Source organism: Rhyacophila brunnea, unplaced genomic scaffold (genome assembly GCF_057557595.1).
Source record: "Rhyacophila brunnea isolate RB1 unplaced genomic scaffold, BYU_Rbru_1.0 scaffold_6, whole genome shotgun sequence".
Taxonomy (NCBI): Eukaryota; Metazoa; Arthropoda; class Insecta; order Trichoptera; family Rhyacophilidae; genus Rhyacophila; species Rhyacophila brunnea.
Genome location: NW_028233276.1, coordinates 39,795,145 through 39,816,353, shown reverse-complemented (window position 1 = coordinate 39,816,353; position 21,209 = coordinate 39,795,145). Strand labels below are relative to the sequence as shown.

General features: G+C 32.7%; 1 protein-coding gene across 1 annotated transcript; it reads left to right on the top strand.

Annotated features, from left to right (window-relative positions):
- Nucleotides 1–556: 556 nt before the first annotated feature.
- Nucleotides 557–20,993, top strand: Cortactin (cortactin). Its single transcript, XM_085956752.1, has 11 exons — nt 557–669; nt 934–1,094; nt 3,170–3,256; nt 4,757–4,910; nt 5,506–5,671; nt 5,809–5,930; nt 7,888–8,151; nt 14,395–14,550; nt 14,870–15,061; nt 15,849–16,022; nt 18,593–20,993. The coding sequence occupies exons 2-11, from the start codon at nt 934–936 to the stop codon at nt 18,671–18,673; spliced, it is 1,557 nt and encodes a 518-aa protein (XP_085812878.1). The 5' UTR covers nt 557–669; the 3' UTR covers nt 18,674–20,993.
- Nucleotides 20,994–21,209: the final 216 nt, after the last annotated feature.

The window sequence follows — 21,209 nt, the reverse complement described above, 5'->3', positions numbered from 1 at the left end:
ATTACCGACTATGACTCTACTTTTGTTATTTCCGTAGTTTAATTCGGTGAAAAATACTGTATTTTCGTAAAAGAGGAAAATTTGGCGATAAGAAAAAAAATGATCGAGAAAGGTAAAAAAAAACGAAGCCCTCGACATTGATTTGAAAAAGAATTCCTCAAATTCACCGGTGAATTCTTTGGCCTGAAAAGGGATAAAAAGAAGCCTTGGAAAATCTCAAATTCTTTGTTATTTTTGTGAGAAACAAAAAACGTATACATTTTCAATCGAAGATAATGTGTACAATCCTACAAACTTTTCTGAAGAACAGTCAAAAATGGAACTACGAACTACCATAATATGGACGCCATTTTGAAAACGTAATTCGAATGTAAGATTCTGTCCAGTTGCGAGTCTAGATTGGGTATTTTTCGATTGTGGTTCTCCCATCAATTCTTTAGATAACTTTGTAGGTCTGTACTATATTTTTCTGAAATACTATAATTTCTTAGACCTCGTACTATAATTCTGTGACAAAAGTATGGCAACATCGGCCGCTTTCAACCAATTTCCATCTGACGCAGCGGACTGTCAAACTTTGCAGGGGTACATAATTTGTTATTGAATACTCCACGGAACGCCGAATACGCTAATTGTACGATCAATTAATCTTTCCTTTACTACTAAAAGGTAATGTTCATTTGTTTAATTCTGTTGGCCTCATTGGTGATATTTTCAATTGTATCGGAAGCGAGATAAGGATTATGTGATAGCATATTAAATTGTGGAAGTGGCTGGCCTACGTATGACTCAAAAATAATATTACTACATCATAAGAATTTGACACTTTTTAATAATTGTAAATATTATAATGTCTTGAAAAAGTACTAGCACACTTCTCTAAAATAATTTTTATCGAATTGTTTGCTACATAAGTAATATATATATTTTCAGATGTGGAAAGCTACCGCTGGTGTTGCGATTTCTATCGCTCCGCCAAGTAACGACGATGATTGGGAAACCGATCCCGACTTCGTGAATGACGTCACTGAGCAGGAACAGCGATGGGGCTCCAAGACAATCGATGGATCAGGCAGAACTGGTGCATCTGTAGAGTAAGCTACATAACCTCAATAATTATTATGCTTAACAATAGCTTGGCACAGTTCTCACGTTGATTGTAGTCTGTTATATCGATTTCTAATATTCAAGTTCACACAGAATGTGTTCTGTTTATTCAGTTATGATCTGGATGTAATCGAGTTAGCTGAAGATATCTTGGTGCCTGTAAACAATTTTTAAACTATGATTTCTTCTAAGTATGGTTACTTGTGAGTGAATATTATTATATTTCTTTATATTTACATAATGAATGTATTCACTTAATCAGCATTGTTTATAATAAGTTTATTTCATTAGGACATTTGACCAAGACTGCGATGGGAAAGTTGGAGTGAGAATAGTGATTGTAATTCCATTGATTGATCTAATTTTCAGTACCTAGTGATTGTTTATTTGTTTTATATCAGAAAAAAATATTATAATACACAAAAAAATACCGAGGTACCTATCACAGCATTGTCTGAAAGAATATTTGATAATGGTGCCGCAGATGACCGTATGACCTCTTGTAAATTTCTTTTTAGACCAAACCCAACCTAACTTATCCTACCTAACCTTAGTGTTGATAATGAAGTATTGAAATGTATGAACATATCGAACTTTAAATTAACAATTATTGGACTGAAAAGCATCTCCCCCGACAGAAACAGGTATTTAATATACAATACTCTCTCAGTAACCTGCCACCCCAAAAACCAGACAAGTGTCCAATTAGTGAAAGCGGCGGATTATAGTGCATACCTACATACAAAATATGGTAAAAATTAAAACAGGTATTTCGTAAAAATAGTTTTATTTTTGAGAAATTTGTACTAGCAAATTACGGTTATATTTTTAATCAAAATCAAGTATTTACTAAATTATAACTATTTATAAACTAAGTTTATTAACTAAATATTAAACAGTAAATCACTTGACACAACCGTTGTTCAGTGAGGCAGATATTCTTGAATGGCTTAGGATTCCTGGCTTTCCCTTTGCCTAAGCCAAAAGATTCAGTTTGTGTGTCTCGGTTGCATAGGAGTATGGCATAATTGTGATGCGGTCCTTGGGCACTTTCCTCCGTGGTACATTACTTTCTTCGTGATGAACATACGTTTTACGAAGGAGAAGTTTCCAAAATAAACCCGTCTCATTTGCGTTGTATACTTGTACGCGGCGGACTACTGAATTTGACAATCGAATACCGGCGAATTATAGAGCTTGATTTTGTGCTTTCAACTAGTAAAAATAACGGCGGTTTATAGTAGTTGTCGGATAATCGAGCGGCAGATTACTGAGAGTGTACTGTAATTGAGATAAACTGATTCCCCAAAAAAAAAATGATAAATGGTCATGCGATGATCTGCAGCATTATAACCGAATATTCTACTGGGTTATTGCAGGTAGCTCGGATTTGATAGCAGTTACCAAAAAGATCAGCAGTGAAAACCGATCACCGAGTGTAACTGTAACAAGTCTAACAAAGTGATAACATGGGAAACAAAAGTATTGGTCAATCCTTTTTTGACACCTTTTCTGATCTGCTTGTTATTCTAATGCATAGAACTTGATACGATTAAGTAGATATTAATTATAGTTTTAGGCTATTTTTACCACGTTTTTATTAGCTCGTATTCTTGTTTGTCCAAGATTTGTATTGGACGATTGAAGATTTTTAACTAACTTCCCGGCTGGCTAGACATTTTAAACTTTTAGAATATATCAGAACACGAAGACAATGCATTCTTTTAATACTTTTAGCTATTTTTAAGCAGAATTGAATTCATTTTCAGTTAATTCTGTTTTGTATGGAAAGTTATTATTGTTGGTTGCTAAGGGAGTCCTAGCAACTAATTTATTAATATATACGTGCGTTACTATGGAAATCAATATGAAATGTCAAAATGACATTTCAGTATTCATTATTTATTCAGTATTTCTATCAAGTACAATAAAAAGTATTTAATTAATACATAGAATAGTCAAGTTTATATGATTCAACAGGAAATTTAAAAACTTGGTATATAAAAAGTTCTTTTTATCTTGTAATTATTAATGATAACAATCAACTATAATTTTCTTTCAGTATGAAAAAGTTAAGAGAAGAAATGGTGGAAACTAATGCGGAGGGTAAGAAAAAAGACATGGAGGATGCCCCCCAAGCATCTTATGGGTAAGTTTTTCGTTCTGTTAACCAAAAAATCTTCTCTTCCGAACATTCTAATAGAAGACTTTTGCAATGACAGAACAACTAGGCCCCCTCCCTCCATCAAGGTATTGAGCGACCCCGTGTGAAATCTTAAAAAGCTTTAAGTTTAATCTGTAAAGTAAAATTTTTGATTTACAATATTTGCAATAAGACACTAAAACAAATAAACAATGTTTTTTATTTAGTCGTAGTATTTGGTGACATTTCTCATTAGCTAATTTTATTAAATTTCCACTTTACCTACTACTATGGATATTATAATGAGTACCTATCTAATCCTAATGTATCTACTATGGGTTTTTACAAACATTTCAAATATTCAAAATTTGTTTTTATACTTACTTAATCCTTTTTTTTGCGGGTAATAAAGTTCTTACTTTCTTTTATTCTATTAATTTATTGTAGAAAAGTTATTTTATTTGTTGTTACATCTGTTTTTGTGAGATTTAAGCATCTAATTACGTCTTTAAGTTGGTTAATTCTAATTTTGTTTGTACTAAGACAGTATTTGGCCACTATTTTACAGTAATCGCATACCTGTTATAGTTATTTGACATGCAGTCAATAAATGAACTGATAAAATTAGGAAAGTGAAATTTTGTAAAAATGTGTTTCGTCTTGAAACTCAACAAATTTTTATTTAAAATATAATCAGAAGATCTATCGGTTAATTGAGTTGCTAATACAAACACGTATTTTCAAGATTTTTACATGAGTTAGATATAAATGAGGTTTTGTCAGAAGTACCTGTTAGTAAATACCTAGTTAAAACTGCAGTCATATAAAGAAGAAGAAGAAGTTACTTATAGATTTGTCTTTAATTATGCCGACAAGAATTTAGATTGTATTATTTTGCAACTTGAAATTGTCCAATAGCTATATAGCACTTACCCCATTTTCTGTTAAGGCTATACCTCAGCTGAGGCATGGTCTAAAAAGATTGTAACTATGCAACGCGCGAATTGAAATAATGACGCGTGCCGCGTGGAACATAATTTGTTATAAACATTCAACATGCGACCATTTAGTGTTATGTTTATTGTTATATTAGTAATAATAATAATAGATTCATTGCATGTTTTCTTTTTCGAGTACACGCATAACGTTTTCTAGTCATCTTTACACGATATAAGAATATATTCTTACGACGCCATCACAAAAACATCGATATACTTTGACGTCCAAAGCGGTTGTGTGACAAACCGCTTCTGACGAATATCGACTGAGTATGGCATTGCGATGATTTGCTGTGTCACTTATGTACGTTCTTAATAGTAATAACATTAGAAATGGTTTGGAATTATATTTTACAAAAACTATTCATTGAAACAGGTAAATTAAACGATTGGGCAAAATATTAGGGAGCAAGAAAGGCTTATTTAGCATTAACAGCGAAATAGAAATGGATGAAATTACCTGTATATCGATTTTATCAATATTTCAGTATAATATTTTTCTTTCTAGATACGGTGGCAAATTTGGTGTTGAGCAGGACCGTATGGACAGTTCTGCTATGGGTCACGATTACATAGGAAAAGTTGAAAAGCACGGTTCACAAACAGATCACAGTACTGGATTTGGCGGAAAATTTGGTGTTCAAACAGATAGAGTTGACAAGGTGACTAATAAGTTGATATTTGGATAGCATTCCTCGTATAGGTAAGTGACATTGATTCTTGGAGGTGCCTCGTAGTGTCTATAAACACAATATAAAGAGAAGACATGGGTCATACAAGAAGGAAAGATTTGCTTATTGTTTTGATTTCTTAGTTAATAATCTATTTCGACCGTGTTTAGGTAAAAAGGGCGTAACCCACACAGAACAAATTTTACAGGAGAGGCAAAAAACGTTTTTTGAATGATTTTGGTTTAATGTTAATAAAAAAATAGGCACAGACATTGGGTGCATGATGATTGAAGATTTGGTGTGATATCTTTTTGATTTACTAATAATTAAAGAAGTTATTACAGAAAAATCATTAAAATTGAGCGTAAATGCTTTTTTTCCTTAAATTAAAACTTAACTAAAGTTCAATGAAAACCTGAATTTAGATAATAAATCGGCATTTGCGGCTTACTTCCTTTTTACAGAACATGTATTTAGTTGTATATATTGTTAATATCTAATAAAAGCACTTTTCGAAAAATCGAGAGTTACGCCCTTTTTCCTAAACACAGTCGATTCGTAATGGCACACATTTTGTTTTTTTTAGAGTGCTATGAATTGGGATCACAAGGAAGTTATAGAGAAGCATGGTTCACAAAAAGACTATAGCTCTGGGTTTGGAGGAAAATTCGGCGTACAAACTGATCGGGTCGACAAATCGGCCGTTGGATGGGATCACGTCGAGGAAGTTAAGAAACACGAATCACAAAAAGGTGACTTTATACTATTCAAAATTAAAATATATGACTCATAAAATGTTTTAAAATATTTTTAAATTGGAGTAGTTTTAACTGACAATTTAGATTTGTAACTAAATGTTATAGTGTAATAATTACTGTGTTTTTTGTAGATTATACTGTTGGCTTTGGAGGTAAGTTCGGAGTGCAATCAGACAGGCAGGACAAGTCTGCAGTCGGATGGGATCACCATGAGGCGCCTCAGAAGCATGAGAGTCAGCTTGACCACAAAAAGGTAAAATTTTAATAACATATTCGTTGATGTGTTACGCCTTTCATAGGAGTTAATCTCATAAATCTATATTTTTATAAATATTTTTCATTATCTCTATTATAGATAAAAGAAAATGATAAAACAGTTTCCTGGAAGTGTGGCAGACTGATAAAAGTGCATGTTTTTTAGGAACATGTCATGAACTTTTCACAAATAATGTATTTCTTATTTTAATAATAATAGATGATTCATGATTATTAATTTAATACCTATTAAGTTCAAATGGCCTATTTATGTTCAGTTTGTCTGATCTCTTTACCCACATTTATCTATTATTTGAAGATATTTTTAGATTATGATAGAGATTTTTAGTTTTATATTAGATACAGCAAATAAAAATCATATATTATTAGAATGAGAAAACTTTATGGAATTACGAATAGCTGCTACATTGGTGGGGTCATTTAACCTATGCTGATAATTTTTTTGTTTTGTTCAACGAGTTTGTTGTTCCACATGACGTGTAGTTTTTATTTGTTTACTGACATAAAATATATTATAGGTGAAGCTAAAGAGTAAAGGGGGGTCAAACTATATGATTTAGACCAGTGTGTTTCTCAACTGGCCCTTGTGTACCCTTTGGGGCGACAGTCAAAGTAAAATTTTAAAATTATACGAAAACTAATGAAAAAAAGTTTATGTGTAAATTACGGACATTGGATGTTGTGAGTTAATGCGATTTCCATCATTGGCGACTATTGCCATTGAAGTACGAGATGATGATCTTTTTGTGTATAATTGAGGTACAAAAAGGTTTAGACAACACAACATCAACATAAATAAATTTAAGAAAATCATTTTTCATCACATACTTTAATTTATTGATTACAGCAGTGGCAATACTGTGATTTTGATTAATTTATTGCGGCAGATAATTGAAGTATTTTATTAGTGCAGTGTGTAAAAAATAAAAAGGATATTATAACTTACCATGTCCATATAAACTTAGTCTGCCTAAGGCTGTAAACAGATGAAAAATGGACTTTATCTGAAAAAAGGCGAATTTGCAAATCTGCTGCAAATATCATTATTCATGTGCTGTCAGATATTTGTTGTAATACCCCGTTTACACGTGCATGGATTTGCTGTTGACAGTAAGTATTATCGCGGCGCGGCCATAACAAGAAAATGTTTGTATGCAGTTGGCAAGATTGCATGCATGAATCGAAAGAGTTTTGAGGCTTCTGATTTTTCATGTGGCAGTAGGATTTTTTCGATCTGGGCCTGTGCAGTAGAACGATAGTGGCGAACCTGTCGGCAAAAAAACAAACTACAAATGAATTTTCAGGTTGACCGATTTTCACTACCTGTCAAATAGTACGAAATAGTACCATAAAATGACAACATCGCGCCTCTCTCACTCTTAAAGAATGAATTGGAGAGACTGTCAGCACTTCTACGTGTAAACAGTTATTGTCACGATAAAAATACTCACTATTGCTGCCAGTAAATCCATGCACGTGTTCAGGCACTATAAAAATACTTAAGTATATATCGTCACTGTTCTGGCAGAAGACACTAATTCGAAAAAATGACATATTGAGTTAGTACCAAAATGTTCCTTATTTCAAACTTTACCGTCTGGAAACCTTCTTAATAAATAAACAGTCTTTATTTTAAAGTCATCCTTTTTACGATTACTTAATAAACTCACATGATAGACCATTATTTCACATATTTTAACAACTTCAAAGTCAAATTACTCAAAACTTGTATTCTCCAGTTAGTGTGTTCTACAGAGACGATATGTACTTAAAAATCAACTCTACCTACATCGCAATAAGGGTAATTTTCAACAGTTTCATCGAATGTCATACATATTCTATAAAACATATCTAATTTCCATTTTGGTGGGAGATTTTATATATCTTGTTTAACAATGCAGCAGGTGGATAATAAAACATTGGCTTGATTTTAGGGCTTTGGTGGAAAATTCGGTGTCCAAACAGACCGTGTAGACAAGTGCGCTGTAGGCTTCAATGATCCTGGAGAAAAAGTTGGGACAGCTTACACGAAACAAAAGCCTGATGTCAGCGGAGCCAAGCCGTCAGCTCTGAGAGCCCGCTTTGAAAATATGGCCAAAGAGAATGAAGAAGAATCCCTGAAAAAGGTTCAGCTGGAGAGGGAAAGAAGAATTAAGATTGAAAAGCATGAACGGGAGGCGGATGTTAATAGGAGCGATGTAAGTTATGTTTTATTTGTTTTGTAAATGTTTCGTTAGCCTATGATTATGAGTTGTACAGAAATGTAATTACTTTCAGAGAGTTTTAATATTATTTGTATGGCAGAATGAGTCTTGCAAGGATTTATACTCATTACAGCTAAAATACCATAAAAAGTTTGTAAGATCATATTGATGTCATTTGAGTAGAGACAGTACCTGTGACTATTTTAATCCGTTATTAAAAAAAACTGAAAAAATGTGTGATTATGTGAAATTAGTGATGGATTTGGCATATTATTGATTATATGCATGTCTTTGTTGTACATAGTCTTTGTAAATAATTAATGAATTGAGCTAGTGTTCACATAGTAGACAGCGATTCAGGCAATAATCCAACCCTCAGAACAATTTAAATAAATATAGTTAAATAGTAGTAAATTAGTACGCGCGACGAAATTTTGTACTCGCTTCGCATTCATTGAGAGAACGTTGAGTCAGACACACGTCACTTTGCTGCGTGATGGCGACGGGCCAATTAATTCTAAAATCGTGTAAAGATGACTAAAAACGTTACCCATTTACTTTAAAAAGAAAACATGTCAATGAATATATTATTATTGTTACTAATAGAACAATAAACAGAACATGCCTTAAGGCCATGCATTAGTTGAGGTACGGTCTAAAAAGATCGTTGCTAGGCGATGCGCGGATTGCGGGTCGCGGGTGCAAATGACGCCTGTCAAACGAAATATTATTTGTCATATAAATCCAACATACGTCCATTTTATGTTCTGTTTATTGTTCTATTAGTAACAATAATAATATATTCATTGACATGTTTTCTTTTTAAAGTTAATGGGTAACGTTTTTAGTCATCTTTACACGATTTTAGAATTAATTGACTCGTCGCCATCACGCAGCAAAGTGACGTGTTTCTGGCTCGACGTTCTCTCACTGAATGCGAGCGAGTCCAAAATTTCGTCGCGCCTACAGTTGAAAATTATTTGGCGTTTCACTGATGCGTCACCTTAAACATATGACTGTACAACTATTTTCGTTAACAATAATAATTTATTACAAATCAAAAGTAAAACATAGCCTATTTAATGGTTTAACTGAAACGTGATATTGGCTTTTGTGATGAAACCAATGGCGCACCCAGGGGGTGGGCCAGGGGGCCCTGGCACCCCCCAAAATAAAAATTATCAGAATGTAATTCACCAGCACATTTATAAAAAAAATTCTTAGATTTTAATTTCTAACACGAAAATTTCGAAAATGTCGGGGTTTTTTAGAAACCCAATCCCTAATGGAACTGTCAAAAAATTCTCGGTGTCCACTCGAATTCCGGACTGGTGTACACCGAGTACAATAGACAAAAGACCGATAAACGAGAAATTAGGCTGTATTGTGTTGAAGAGGTTTGTGTATAAGTTAAATGCAATAATACTTTTTTTTGTCCATTGTCAATTAATATTTTGGAACCTCAATATTAAAAAATCGACAATAAAAATTCGGCGAAAAGAACGACTAAAACCACCACAGTCGGCAGTGGTGTAAATCAAAAGAACATTTTTTTTCAGTGGAATTTGGCATACATATTGTAGCTCTTGAGTCTAGACCAGTGCTTCTCAAACTTTTTCATACCACGGGCCCCCGAAATTAGAAAATAAAAATTCAAGGCTCACCTCCCCAAAAATTTTAGTCTTTAGTGACCAACAGTCAGTGGCGCACCCAGGGGGGGGGGGGGGGCAGGGGGTCCTGGCACCCCCATTTTAAAACATTTTAAACTTTTACCAAACTTTAACAAACCCCCGTTTTAAACATTGAAATTGAAAGCCAATAAACTATACCTTTGGGCTTAGACAAATAAAAATTTCTTGGGTTTTAATTTCTAACACAAAATTTCGAAATACTAATGTCGGGTTTTTTTAGAAACCCAATCCCTAATGGAACTGTCAAAAAATTCTCCGTGTCCACCCGAATTCCAGAGTGGTGTAGGTCATAGCTTGGGAGGGCTGACAGGGCTCTAGCCTAGGGGCCCGGGTTATGGGGGGCCCGGCGTGTCGGGTTGACCAGATAAGTGAGATAAACACACATCATAAATTAACTTTAATAGTAAAAAAAGTCGCCTACGGCGCTATTATTCTTCATGGCCATGACCATTTTCAATTACTTATATAATTGCACACTATATTTTTTGATTATTATGTGTCAATACTCGACAGCTCCATTATCAAGTATCAGTATTAAAGTATATCCCGTTTCAGGATGTTAGGACCATGGTGTAGGTACACCGAGTGCAATAGACAAAAGACCGATAAACGAGAAATTTGGCTGTGAAGAAGAAAAAGAGCCTATGGGACTAATTGAGGCGTATATTATCAAAACCTGCTTAACTCCACGAACACAATTGTTGACAAAAGCGAAAAAACTGCTGTGGGCTTAATTATTGCAAAATATAAGAAATGATAAAATTGCCCTGCCGGGCTACTAATGTAAAAGCAACATTTAAAAAGTTATTTAGTGTTTAAAAATCAGCTTAGGTAGGTTTTGATACTTAACATCGGATTTGAATAGGTTTTGAAAGTCAATCATATGGATATAGGCTTTTTTGAAAGGAAATAAAGTGGATTAAAATAAAAATTTATGCCAGGGGTGTATGACGGAGTAAGCAATAATGAAAGATGTGTTATATTATTTATTTTGGAAAATTATTATTTTATCAAAGAAAAAAGAATATTTGGCGTAAAATAATTTCGACATTACAACTTTACATTATACGTTTTCATTACATACTTGCAATATGAAACGATAATACAATATAGTAATAGTGATTATAGTATATGTAATATAATGATTAAAACTAACAAATAAATGAAAAATGTAAAATTTAGCGATATGTACCTAACCTAACTAAAATTGTTGAAATACAATAATTAATATTAGTGATAATTAAAAAAATAATTTCCACATTAAAACTTTACAGTATACGTCTTCATTACATACTTGCAATATAAAACGATAATACAATATACCGGGTGCCGGACGAAATCCCGAATGCTGAAATCCTGAATGCTGAAATCCCGAACGGCCGAAATCCTGAATGGCCGGAATCCGGAAGGCCGAAATCCCGAATGGCTGAAATCCCGAAAGCCTAAATTCCTAAAGCCGAAATCCCGAAGGCCGAAATCCCTAATGCCGAAATCCCGAAAGGCCGAAATCCCGAAAGCCGAAATCCCGAAGGCCGAAATCCCGAATGCTGGAATCCCGAATGGCTGAAATCCTGAAAGCCTAATTTCCTAAAGCCGAAATCCCGAAGGCCGAAATCCCGAATGCCGAAATCCCGAATGCTGAAATCCCGAACGGTCGAAATCCTGAATGGCCGGAATCCCGAAGGCCGAAATCCAGAAAAATAAAAAAAATACAAACAGTAATAATTGCGCAATCTTAACACTTATCTTGAATTGCGCAAATTTTATACGAGAGACAAATACCATTTTTATGTAGAACAAATGGGTAAACGTAATTTTAAAAAATAATAATTTTTTTCTTTATATGTCCAATTCATAGGTTACCACTTATCACATTAAATTTTACACATTACATTCCATTATTTATACTTTATTTTACTTTATTTACCTATATTATATTATTATGTATTGTAGGTATAATGTGTATAAAATTTCGATGTATTTCGATTATTTTAGGCAGGTATATTAAATCATAACAATTAATTTGCAAAATATTATTATTTACACGTGTTCACCAATGGTATTTAAACTAATATGGCTAAATAACTTTACGATGCAGCAGCTAATGATAGCTAGTCTGACACTCAATAATAAAAATTAATACTAGGTATAAATACCCACAGTACCTATTCATGAATACAGTGCGGTAGGTAATGAATATGTTTGTTTTTATCAATGACTATCATAAAATTTCATAAGAAGTATGATAGTATGATAGTATGATCATAAGATTCATAAGAATCATAAGTATTCATGAATAAAGTGTGGTAATGGATATTTTGTGTATTTTTATCAAAGTCAATCATAAAATATCGTATCACGTCATTATTGTTAGTTTATATTTAACTGTCAAACATCATTCTATTTTTAGTAAATTAAATTTTAGTAAAGAGAATTTAGTAATACATACTGTCAATTAGTAGGTAGAATGTTTTCTGATTTTCTCATTTGTAAAAAAAGTAGGTAGGTACTTATTCCTATACAAATATTATATTCATATAATGTACATTTAGATACGTATTTATAAGGTACATTTTATTATCTATCTATACAAATATTTTATATTTATATACTTAATGAATTGATGATGATTTTTTAAAGAAAAATTTTATCACATAAAATAAAATCAAATAAATTGATACAAATAAGAATACACCCATGTTGGTGAAAACTTCAAGATAACTTGCCTGTCATTTTTTTGCAATCGACTTTTTCATCTTTCCGGATTCCTCTGGCGTTTTCTAGCTTTACCAACAGGTGCTAGTAGAATTGTTGAACACACTAAACCACCCATAGTCTTAAAAATCTCAAAAATGTAATAAGAATTCAATGAAAACACGGAGAAAATTACTGTCACAACAATCCTGAAGGTTGGACTGAAGGCAGTGACCTTTCCTTCTACGGTCTTAATTGGACAAAAAATCAAAATGGCGGTTTTTATCTCTGATGTCATTGGTTGTATGGATATGAGTCTATTTTGAAACTAAATCATTAAGGATTTGAGCACGATTTGATACTGAACATGATTTTCAACATGAATTATCCCTGTATTTAAAGCAGTTACGCAAGCGAATGAATATTTATTCTATAGGTATTGTCATAGAGAACAGTTTGGCATCAAAATTTGAAAAAAGTCGAAAATGGTCGTTAGGTATCTTTTGATAATAAGGTGCTCAATTTACATTCTCCTCCTTGGGCCCCTCCAATATAATATCCTGGGTGCGCCACTGGATGAAACATCATAATTATTATTGTCTTCAATTATTATAAACCGCTAATAAATAAATTGACATGGGATATATGACAAATATTATCCTAAACCGTAAAAATATGTATTTTTGTGTATGAAGTATCTAAATATTGTAAATTTACAACACACTATTGTTTGAATTATTTACCAACTCAACATTCACAAAATTTATTTATTGATATATAATTTTACTCATAAATAATACTTACATAAATATAGCCTCAAATCTTGATACACATCCTTTACAATGAAAAATAAATATACACTCCAATATAAATAAAGTTTTATGAATATAAATTAACAGCGTAGAATGTTAGTCTCCAGAAATTTGTTTATAAATATATATTTTTATTATGACACAACATTGGTTATGTTTACAACACGTGCTGTTTACTTGGTTGTAGGTATTGAACGACTATGCGCACGCTTAAAACCAAAATGAAAAATCATAATAAAAGTTTCAACATTCAGTCTTTACCCAACCGGCCCAAGCCACAGCTGAAAATTACAAACCTCCAGCATTTAGAACACCCGAACGTCGCCGCGCAAAATAAATTATGTCGCATCGGCGGGCAAAACTTCCGTCCCATGCCAGATTAATGCGTTACATTTGCGCGCGCAATTTTGTCACACGCCAAAAATACACTTTGATCTGTTTTCCCAAACGTGCCTAAAGAAGTATAACTTCAAAAATTCTTCATTATTAATACTACCCGTATTGTAACAATGTACGAGACGTTTCAATAATATAATAAAACCACTTACCTATTCATAGAATCCTTTTTAATGGTAAATTTAAACTCCTAGTTTCTTTAATAACAGTTAATTGACCGATAACATTTGAGGGCAGTAATTTACTGGACGCTTTTATTTGTCTGATAATATTGACTTGTACTGCATCTCCCATAATGCCAAAGAGCTAATTTTGAATGTGTTTTTTTTTAATAGGGGTCATGAATAACTATATTAGAAACACATTGTCTTCGATTTTACTGAAGGCACCATGATTCTACTGCACAAAGGCTTTTAGTATACCGTTTCATTTTTTTTTGTTTTCTTTTATTGCGACTACCGCAGTCACGAAAGCGCGAGGCCCAATCGGTCCAATCGCCCTAAGACAGATGACACACGAAGACTGATGACAGTGGCATAGTACCATTTCATTTTTTTTCACAACATCAGCTATGATGTTAAGTACATTCTCAACTTGACTTTACTATTACTCTAATTAACTGAAATTTTTCTACTATTTTACAGAAAGTAAACACTGATCAACAACCTAAAATGAGAACGAGCCTTAACCTTAGACAGCCTATCAAAACTGGAAGCGATGCTACTGTTCAGAATACCGCTAAACAGTTCACTACACCACGTGAAACTACTGTTAGTACTGGGGTTCCTTCCAAAATTAGGGTTGGTTTTTATCATTTTTACTATCAAAATAATTCAATACAGAGTGTGAGATTGTATAGGTTATTATAGCAAGTCATTTGTTTTAAATATTGTAAACTGCAGTGGAGAAGGGTCTGGCATTGGGCCTCATGACCTGTTGTAGTGTTAAAAAAAATATTATTCAATGTGGCCTTGGCAAATATATTTCAAAAAATTTTTGCTACAAATAAATTTACAATGTGTATTAACTAATTGTATCATCTTATGTATTTAGGTTTCATCTTAATAGGAGAAGGTTTTAATAAACTTCTTTGATTCTAACAATATGAACTGTTTCCAGATTTCTGATGAAGTGACAGAAATTCCAGCACCCAAGTCTTTACCATCACCCACGGCAGTTGCTCAGCCAAAGTTTGACACGCCTGATATAATTCAAAATACCCAAAAGGCGAATGTTCAACCGGTGAAAAATGATTCACCAGAAACTGAAGAAATCAAGAAAATTATTGAATCTGAACCTGAACCGGAAAAGGTAATAGAGAGTTGTACCTACTTAAAATGTAGCAAAACAAATTTAACGCATTCTCGACAATTCTTTACGTTAAATGTATTTCTTAAATAACATGACTGATTTTGATGGTTAAGTTAAATTAATACAGCATATAAAAATAGGCTGTATTAATTTTGGAATTTATACTATTGTCTGCCTAGTCTCAAGGTAGTACGATTCATATGAAGTATCACTATAAGGTGGTCAATAATTGACTGCTTCCAGTGGTAATTACTAAAAGCGAACGGCAAGTATAGACTGATTCATCGATTTGCGCAGTAAATACATTCCATAAAGAATTGCTATTTTCCACTTTCAATTGAGTATAATGAAGGTGTCATTTGAGGTGAGATATAAAGTCCAAATGGTGTCTTTTCCTCGTCTATCTATTGACGAAGAGCTCGTGGCCCTTGGTGCTTGCTTGCAACATTGAGTTAATAAATGAAATCTAAAATTGAGACTCATGCCAAAAGGATGTGGCTCATTTGTAATAAATGCAAGTTCCATGATTTATCCAGGCAATAGTTGTACATTTAATAGTTCATCATGGAATTAACTATTTGAGTGAATTAAAAATGTAGTGTGAAGTTTGCTACAAATGAATCTGCAGTCCGAATTGACTTGCAGCTATTTTCAGCATCAGTCAATGAGTCCTTTTTTTCACCTACAGTTTCAAATATTTTGGCTCTATCTAGTAGAGAATGTCTACTTCAACATCTTTGATACGTGCTGTCCTCTGCCTGTCGATAATTATTTGATGTCCTCATAGAAGGTGGTGCAGCCGACGATTGTTGCTTCGCCAGTCGGCTGGACGGACGGTGATGACGGGCAGGACGGAGACGATGGCGAGGGTTACACAGCGATTGCACTTTACGATTATCAAGCCGCTGCTGATGATGAGATATCCTTCGATCCTGATGACATTATCAAGAATATTGAAATGGTAAATATAGTCGATAGTTTTTTTCTTCTGGCCATTGTGAGACTTGCCAATGATACAAATTATATCTTGAAATATATCCTTTAAAAAGTAATTTATCATTCTCGCTACTAAAGCCTACAGATGTAACTACATACCTGAGCAGTATATTTGATGCAATTTCTTTGCACAAGTATACATGAATGGTGTCGAAATATGCGATGAAAAATATGCGACTTGTTTAGATTTGCACAAGTCTTCTACACAAGTTCAGTTATACTTGCGCAAGTATGTTTTCAGTTACAATACTTGTGCAATATTATATATACTTCTACAAAGAAATTGCATAAGTATATTGCTCAAGTATGCAGTTACGCTCGTACATATGATTTTCTAAAGAGCAATAGTGGATGTTATATAAACCCATTAAATACCGGAAGGTATTAACATGGCGGTACTTGGTGGGCTGCAAATTTTTATGAAAAAAAACATATCATTTTGGAAATCTATTAAAAGTATACCATAAAGACTAATTGTATTTCGGATAAGTATTTCACCATGATTCCAAGAGGCGGCAATGTGTAGAATATATTAAATTATATAAAACAATCAACAGGGGCTAGTATAATGAGTGTAAAGTTCAGGTGAGTTGGAAATACTGTCACCAGTTTGTGTACTCAAGTTTCGGATGAAACTACCCATACTAAGTATTTGTGGCCCAATAAACTTATTCCAAAAAACTTGTGATGATATCATCGCGAGTCGCTGTTATGTGCACTCGCCATTTGGTAGACTTTCAACACTATTGACATTAAATGCGCACGAACGAAATAGCACTTGAATATAGGTATATTTTAATTTATTAGTCTATTGCGTTTGAATAATAATAGGTCATAAATTTTGTGTCGCAGCTCAGTGGTGAGATGACGCACAGGCTTAGGCTTGTTATATACCGCTCAAAACATGTTTGAAATTAAAAAAAATCACTGTTATTCATTTTTGTTAATAATAATATTGTAACCTAACAGAAAAACATCTCATAAATTTAAAATTTTATAATAAATGGAACTTTTCGACAAGCGGAGATCAGCGTATTTTTAGCGATTATATTGAAGCCGATACACAGTCTGATTTCCCTGAGCCGATACGTATTTTAAAATACTAATAATATGGAGTTGGTTTTAGTTTCAGTTGAGTATGAAACTTTTGTCGCATACGCACGCCAAACAATCTATATAGTATTCCAAATACTAGTAAGTATTTTGGAACAAGTTTATATACTAAGTATTTTATTATACTGGTAGTAAGTATACTTATTCTTCAAAATCGACCAGTTTTCCCATCTCTAGTGTAAAGTACAGTGTGTATACACACTTAGTTTCTATGACCGGCAGGGACAAAGGGGACACCAGCTAAGTGTTGGGAACAGAAAACATAACCAATTTATAAAATATTGACTTGTTTTGTCCATCTATTCCACTCAATGACATTAATATGGACGAAGCATCTGGAAAAAAAAATGACACTCACTTTTTTGTCGGGTCTGCCGAATGGCATAATCTGTTCTAACGCCATTACAATAAAGGTGATATTGCTATAAATTCCCGATGCTTTTTGTCGGGTCTGCCGAATGGCATAATTCATATTTTAATATCAATATCGCTCGCTCAAATGATCCATGACACTAGAAACACTGTTCTTACGCCATAACAATAAAGGTGATATTGATTTAAATTCCCGATGCTTGATATTGCATAATGGAAATTGCGAAATTTTGTCACGTGACGTCTACCTATACATGTGCGAATGTCGCTATGCGCGAATTTACTTGCTACTGTACTGAGTGCGTTGTCCATTAATAATGTCATTGATTCCACTATTATTTTAGTAGGCACATTGCAATATCCTAATGTATCATAATTTAATCTGCTTTATTTTATCATTAATCCTGTAGATAAAATTATAAGAAATGAAAATATAATTAAAATTAAATTCTACAAGTTTTTAAAAGGTTTTGTCGATAGTTATTTCGGTTGTAACTCCATTATCGACTATCGTTATCGACAAAACCTTTTAAAAACCTGTTGAATTTAATATTAATTATATTTTCATTTCTTGTGAAATCAAATTCTACCAAGTAAATGCTAACTCAATTAATATAAAATTATAAGGTTTTTCTTTCTATAAAATGACAAATTATGGTATCAGATTCTTAATTTGGTATTATATTATTAAGTACTATTCGGAAATCGTTTTCTGGACAGACAACTATAAAAATTCTTTGTAGATATAAAAAAAATATTATCATTATTATGAATAAATTTAAATCATCGGTTCCTAACCCATGGGTGACGTGATTTCTAGGTGGTCGTCAGCTACTTTTAAATTATGATGAAAATGAAAAGTAACCTTTTCGTACATCAATGATTTATTTTTATTCCTTGAAAAGTAACTATTTTCTTTTGCGTAGGTTGTTATTATGTTGTGAAACCATGTAGTAGATCATCACACTGCCCTTAGCAATTGGTACCGGGTAATCTAGAAATTAGTAATTGAAAAATGCTCCATTAAGTGGCTTATTTCTTTTTTTCCAGATTGATGAGGGTTGGTGGAGAGGTTTATGTAAAAATCAATACGGTTTATTCCCTGCAAATTACGTACAGTTACAGGAGTGAATTATCAACAAAGAATATCAATTATATTACAAATAAATTGCCCATTTAATCCTAGGATTGATTATAATATTCACGCAAATCATGTTATTGTAATCACCGGATTGTTTTGTAAACATCGGAAATGATAGACTTATAATGTCACAAATCGTGTAGTCAAAATGAAGTGATCAAATTCATGTATTTTTGTTTATATTTCATTTAGGTAATAAGGTCATTCATTAAAAATATATCATGCATTTTTTGACAACGGCGATGTTAAAAGGTAATGTCTTGACGGGTACATCAATTCAAGATAGAACATATGTATGTAGTATCTCTCACCACATTGGGAATCAGCAGGTTCATAATATAAACATGTAATTGAAGTTCAAATATGTTATTGAAATGTTATAATGAAAATGTATCATGGGATTCTGACAATGTCATATGAGGTGTCAGCGCTCGAAATAGAAACGTTTACGAACCGGAGCGCTCTAACATATTCTGAGGATATTAACATGGTTATCAAATTTATAAACATAAGTGTGCTAGATTTTTTGTTGTATACCATATCTAGCTCAGACGGTCAAATTATTTTGTCCACGAGACAGAGCGATAATTTTACAGATTTCACAAACCAAAACGGCGCTCCAGGTGCGCTCCGGTCCATTTCGAGCCCTGTTAGGTGTCTAGTAACAAAAATCAATAAGTCCACAATTCAACCATCATCATTTTTGGCACTACAACCCTTGGCGGGTCTTGGCCTCTTTCAAAAACTTCCTCCATGCTGGACGATCCAGCTCCGACACTCTCCAGTTGCCTTGACCGAGCGTTCTTAACGTTCTTCTGTGTACGCAGCCCAGTCATCTCAATTTGGCCGTCCAGGTCTTCTCTTGCCCACGGGGTTTGCATTCATAGCCTGCCTTGCTGGTATATCCTCGGGCATTCAATATTAGTAGGAGATTATGTTTTTGAGTGTCAAGCGTAACTAGATGGTTTTAACGTTAGTTTCTCCTTACTATCGTATTTTATTTTTAAACTAGCTCTATTAGCTGGTTAACCAATAATTTCAATAAATCCATGGGAAGTAAAATTGGATATGTTAATGTTGTATTAATTTAAATAATCGGTTTCTGTAAATCATTAGGTTTTTAAATATTTTTTTCGTGTGATTTTGGGGTGTTTTATTCATTAAAATATTATGTGAACATAGAATAATATGGATGTATTTTTAGTAAGATTTTAACTATATGTGGATATATTGGTTTTTGTTATTATACACCTCATATCTACAAAGTAACTTCCTTAGGACAGCCAAAACAAAGCATTTATTTTAACCTAAAAGGTGGTTTTTTTTATCAATTGCTTTGAATTTATGTAATTTTTATAGTTCACATCTTTTTTTCCAATCAATAGCTATGTTAATTAATTAATATTACTATGCAGATATGAAAAAAATGATGCAGATGGTTAAAAAAAAAATAATTCATTACAAATTAATTACATGCAATAGTTGTACTACATCGATTGGCTACCTATCCATGCAAAATTCTACATAAATGTTAGATAGAACATAATATTGTCAGAATGCCCATGATATGTTATTTTATCATAATTGGATTTTTATATTAAGTAAATTCATAGATCATAATTCCATTCTCATCAATATTTATTTTCAGTGTTTTAGTCATGTTAAGGTGAGTTCACACATGGCAAGTCAATATACGATTCATGTGGTAAAAATCAAGTTATGTTTTTTTTTCATCTGTTTCAACATTTTTTTCTTCTATAATTACTCTTGCTATCACATTCATTTGGCCAATTCATTGCCGGTAATTTTAAAATAGTGGAAAAGTACAAAACTTTAAGCCTTTATTGTAATCTATGTACGAGAAAGCCTTTAAAATTTCAAGCATGTCTAGAGAGTATACTAGAAATCATTATTATAAACATTTTCTATTTTAGTACAATTCTACTGAGAATATGTTGCTGGTTTTTGCATTTTTTATATACCTATATAATATTGAAAACTTGTATTAAATGAAACTCTAAAGTACCAATATGTTGAAATGTTTTTAGCGCATAATATAGTAGTTTCAAATCTTTAAAACGGTCTACTACAGCAGTCAGTGTGTCAGTAACGTATGAATGAACTGCAGATTATAAAAAAAACAGATTTTTTGGGTGTTTGGAGGCACTATTACGTATTCAAATTGTAGGTGTTAGAACATGCCACCGGAGTCAGAAGATGTGATTTATAGTATTTTTGGCGGCGATTTAAAAAAAAAAAAACATTGCTGTAGGTGTTTATAAACATGTTTTGATGATATCTTTAAAGATTAAAAATTTAAAAAAAATACTCTACAGTTCTGCATACTATACGACTACATAATAAATGTAACCTTATTTATCAATATTTATTACCTGGGTCATCATTTAATACAAGTATTATATTTATCAGTCCAACACATCAAAATACTATACTTAAATAAAAAATATATAATGGGATTATATAAATTTAATACCAAAATTGACTCTTTTTCTGAAGAGTTTTTTT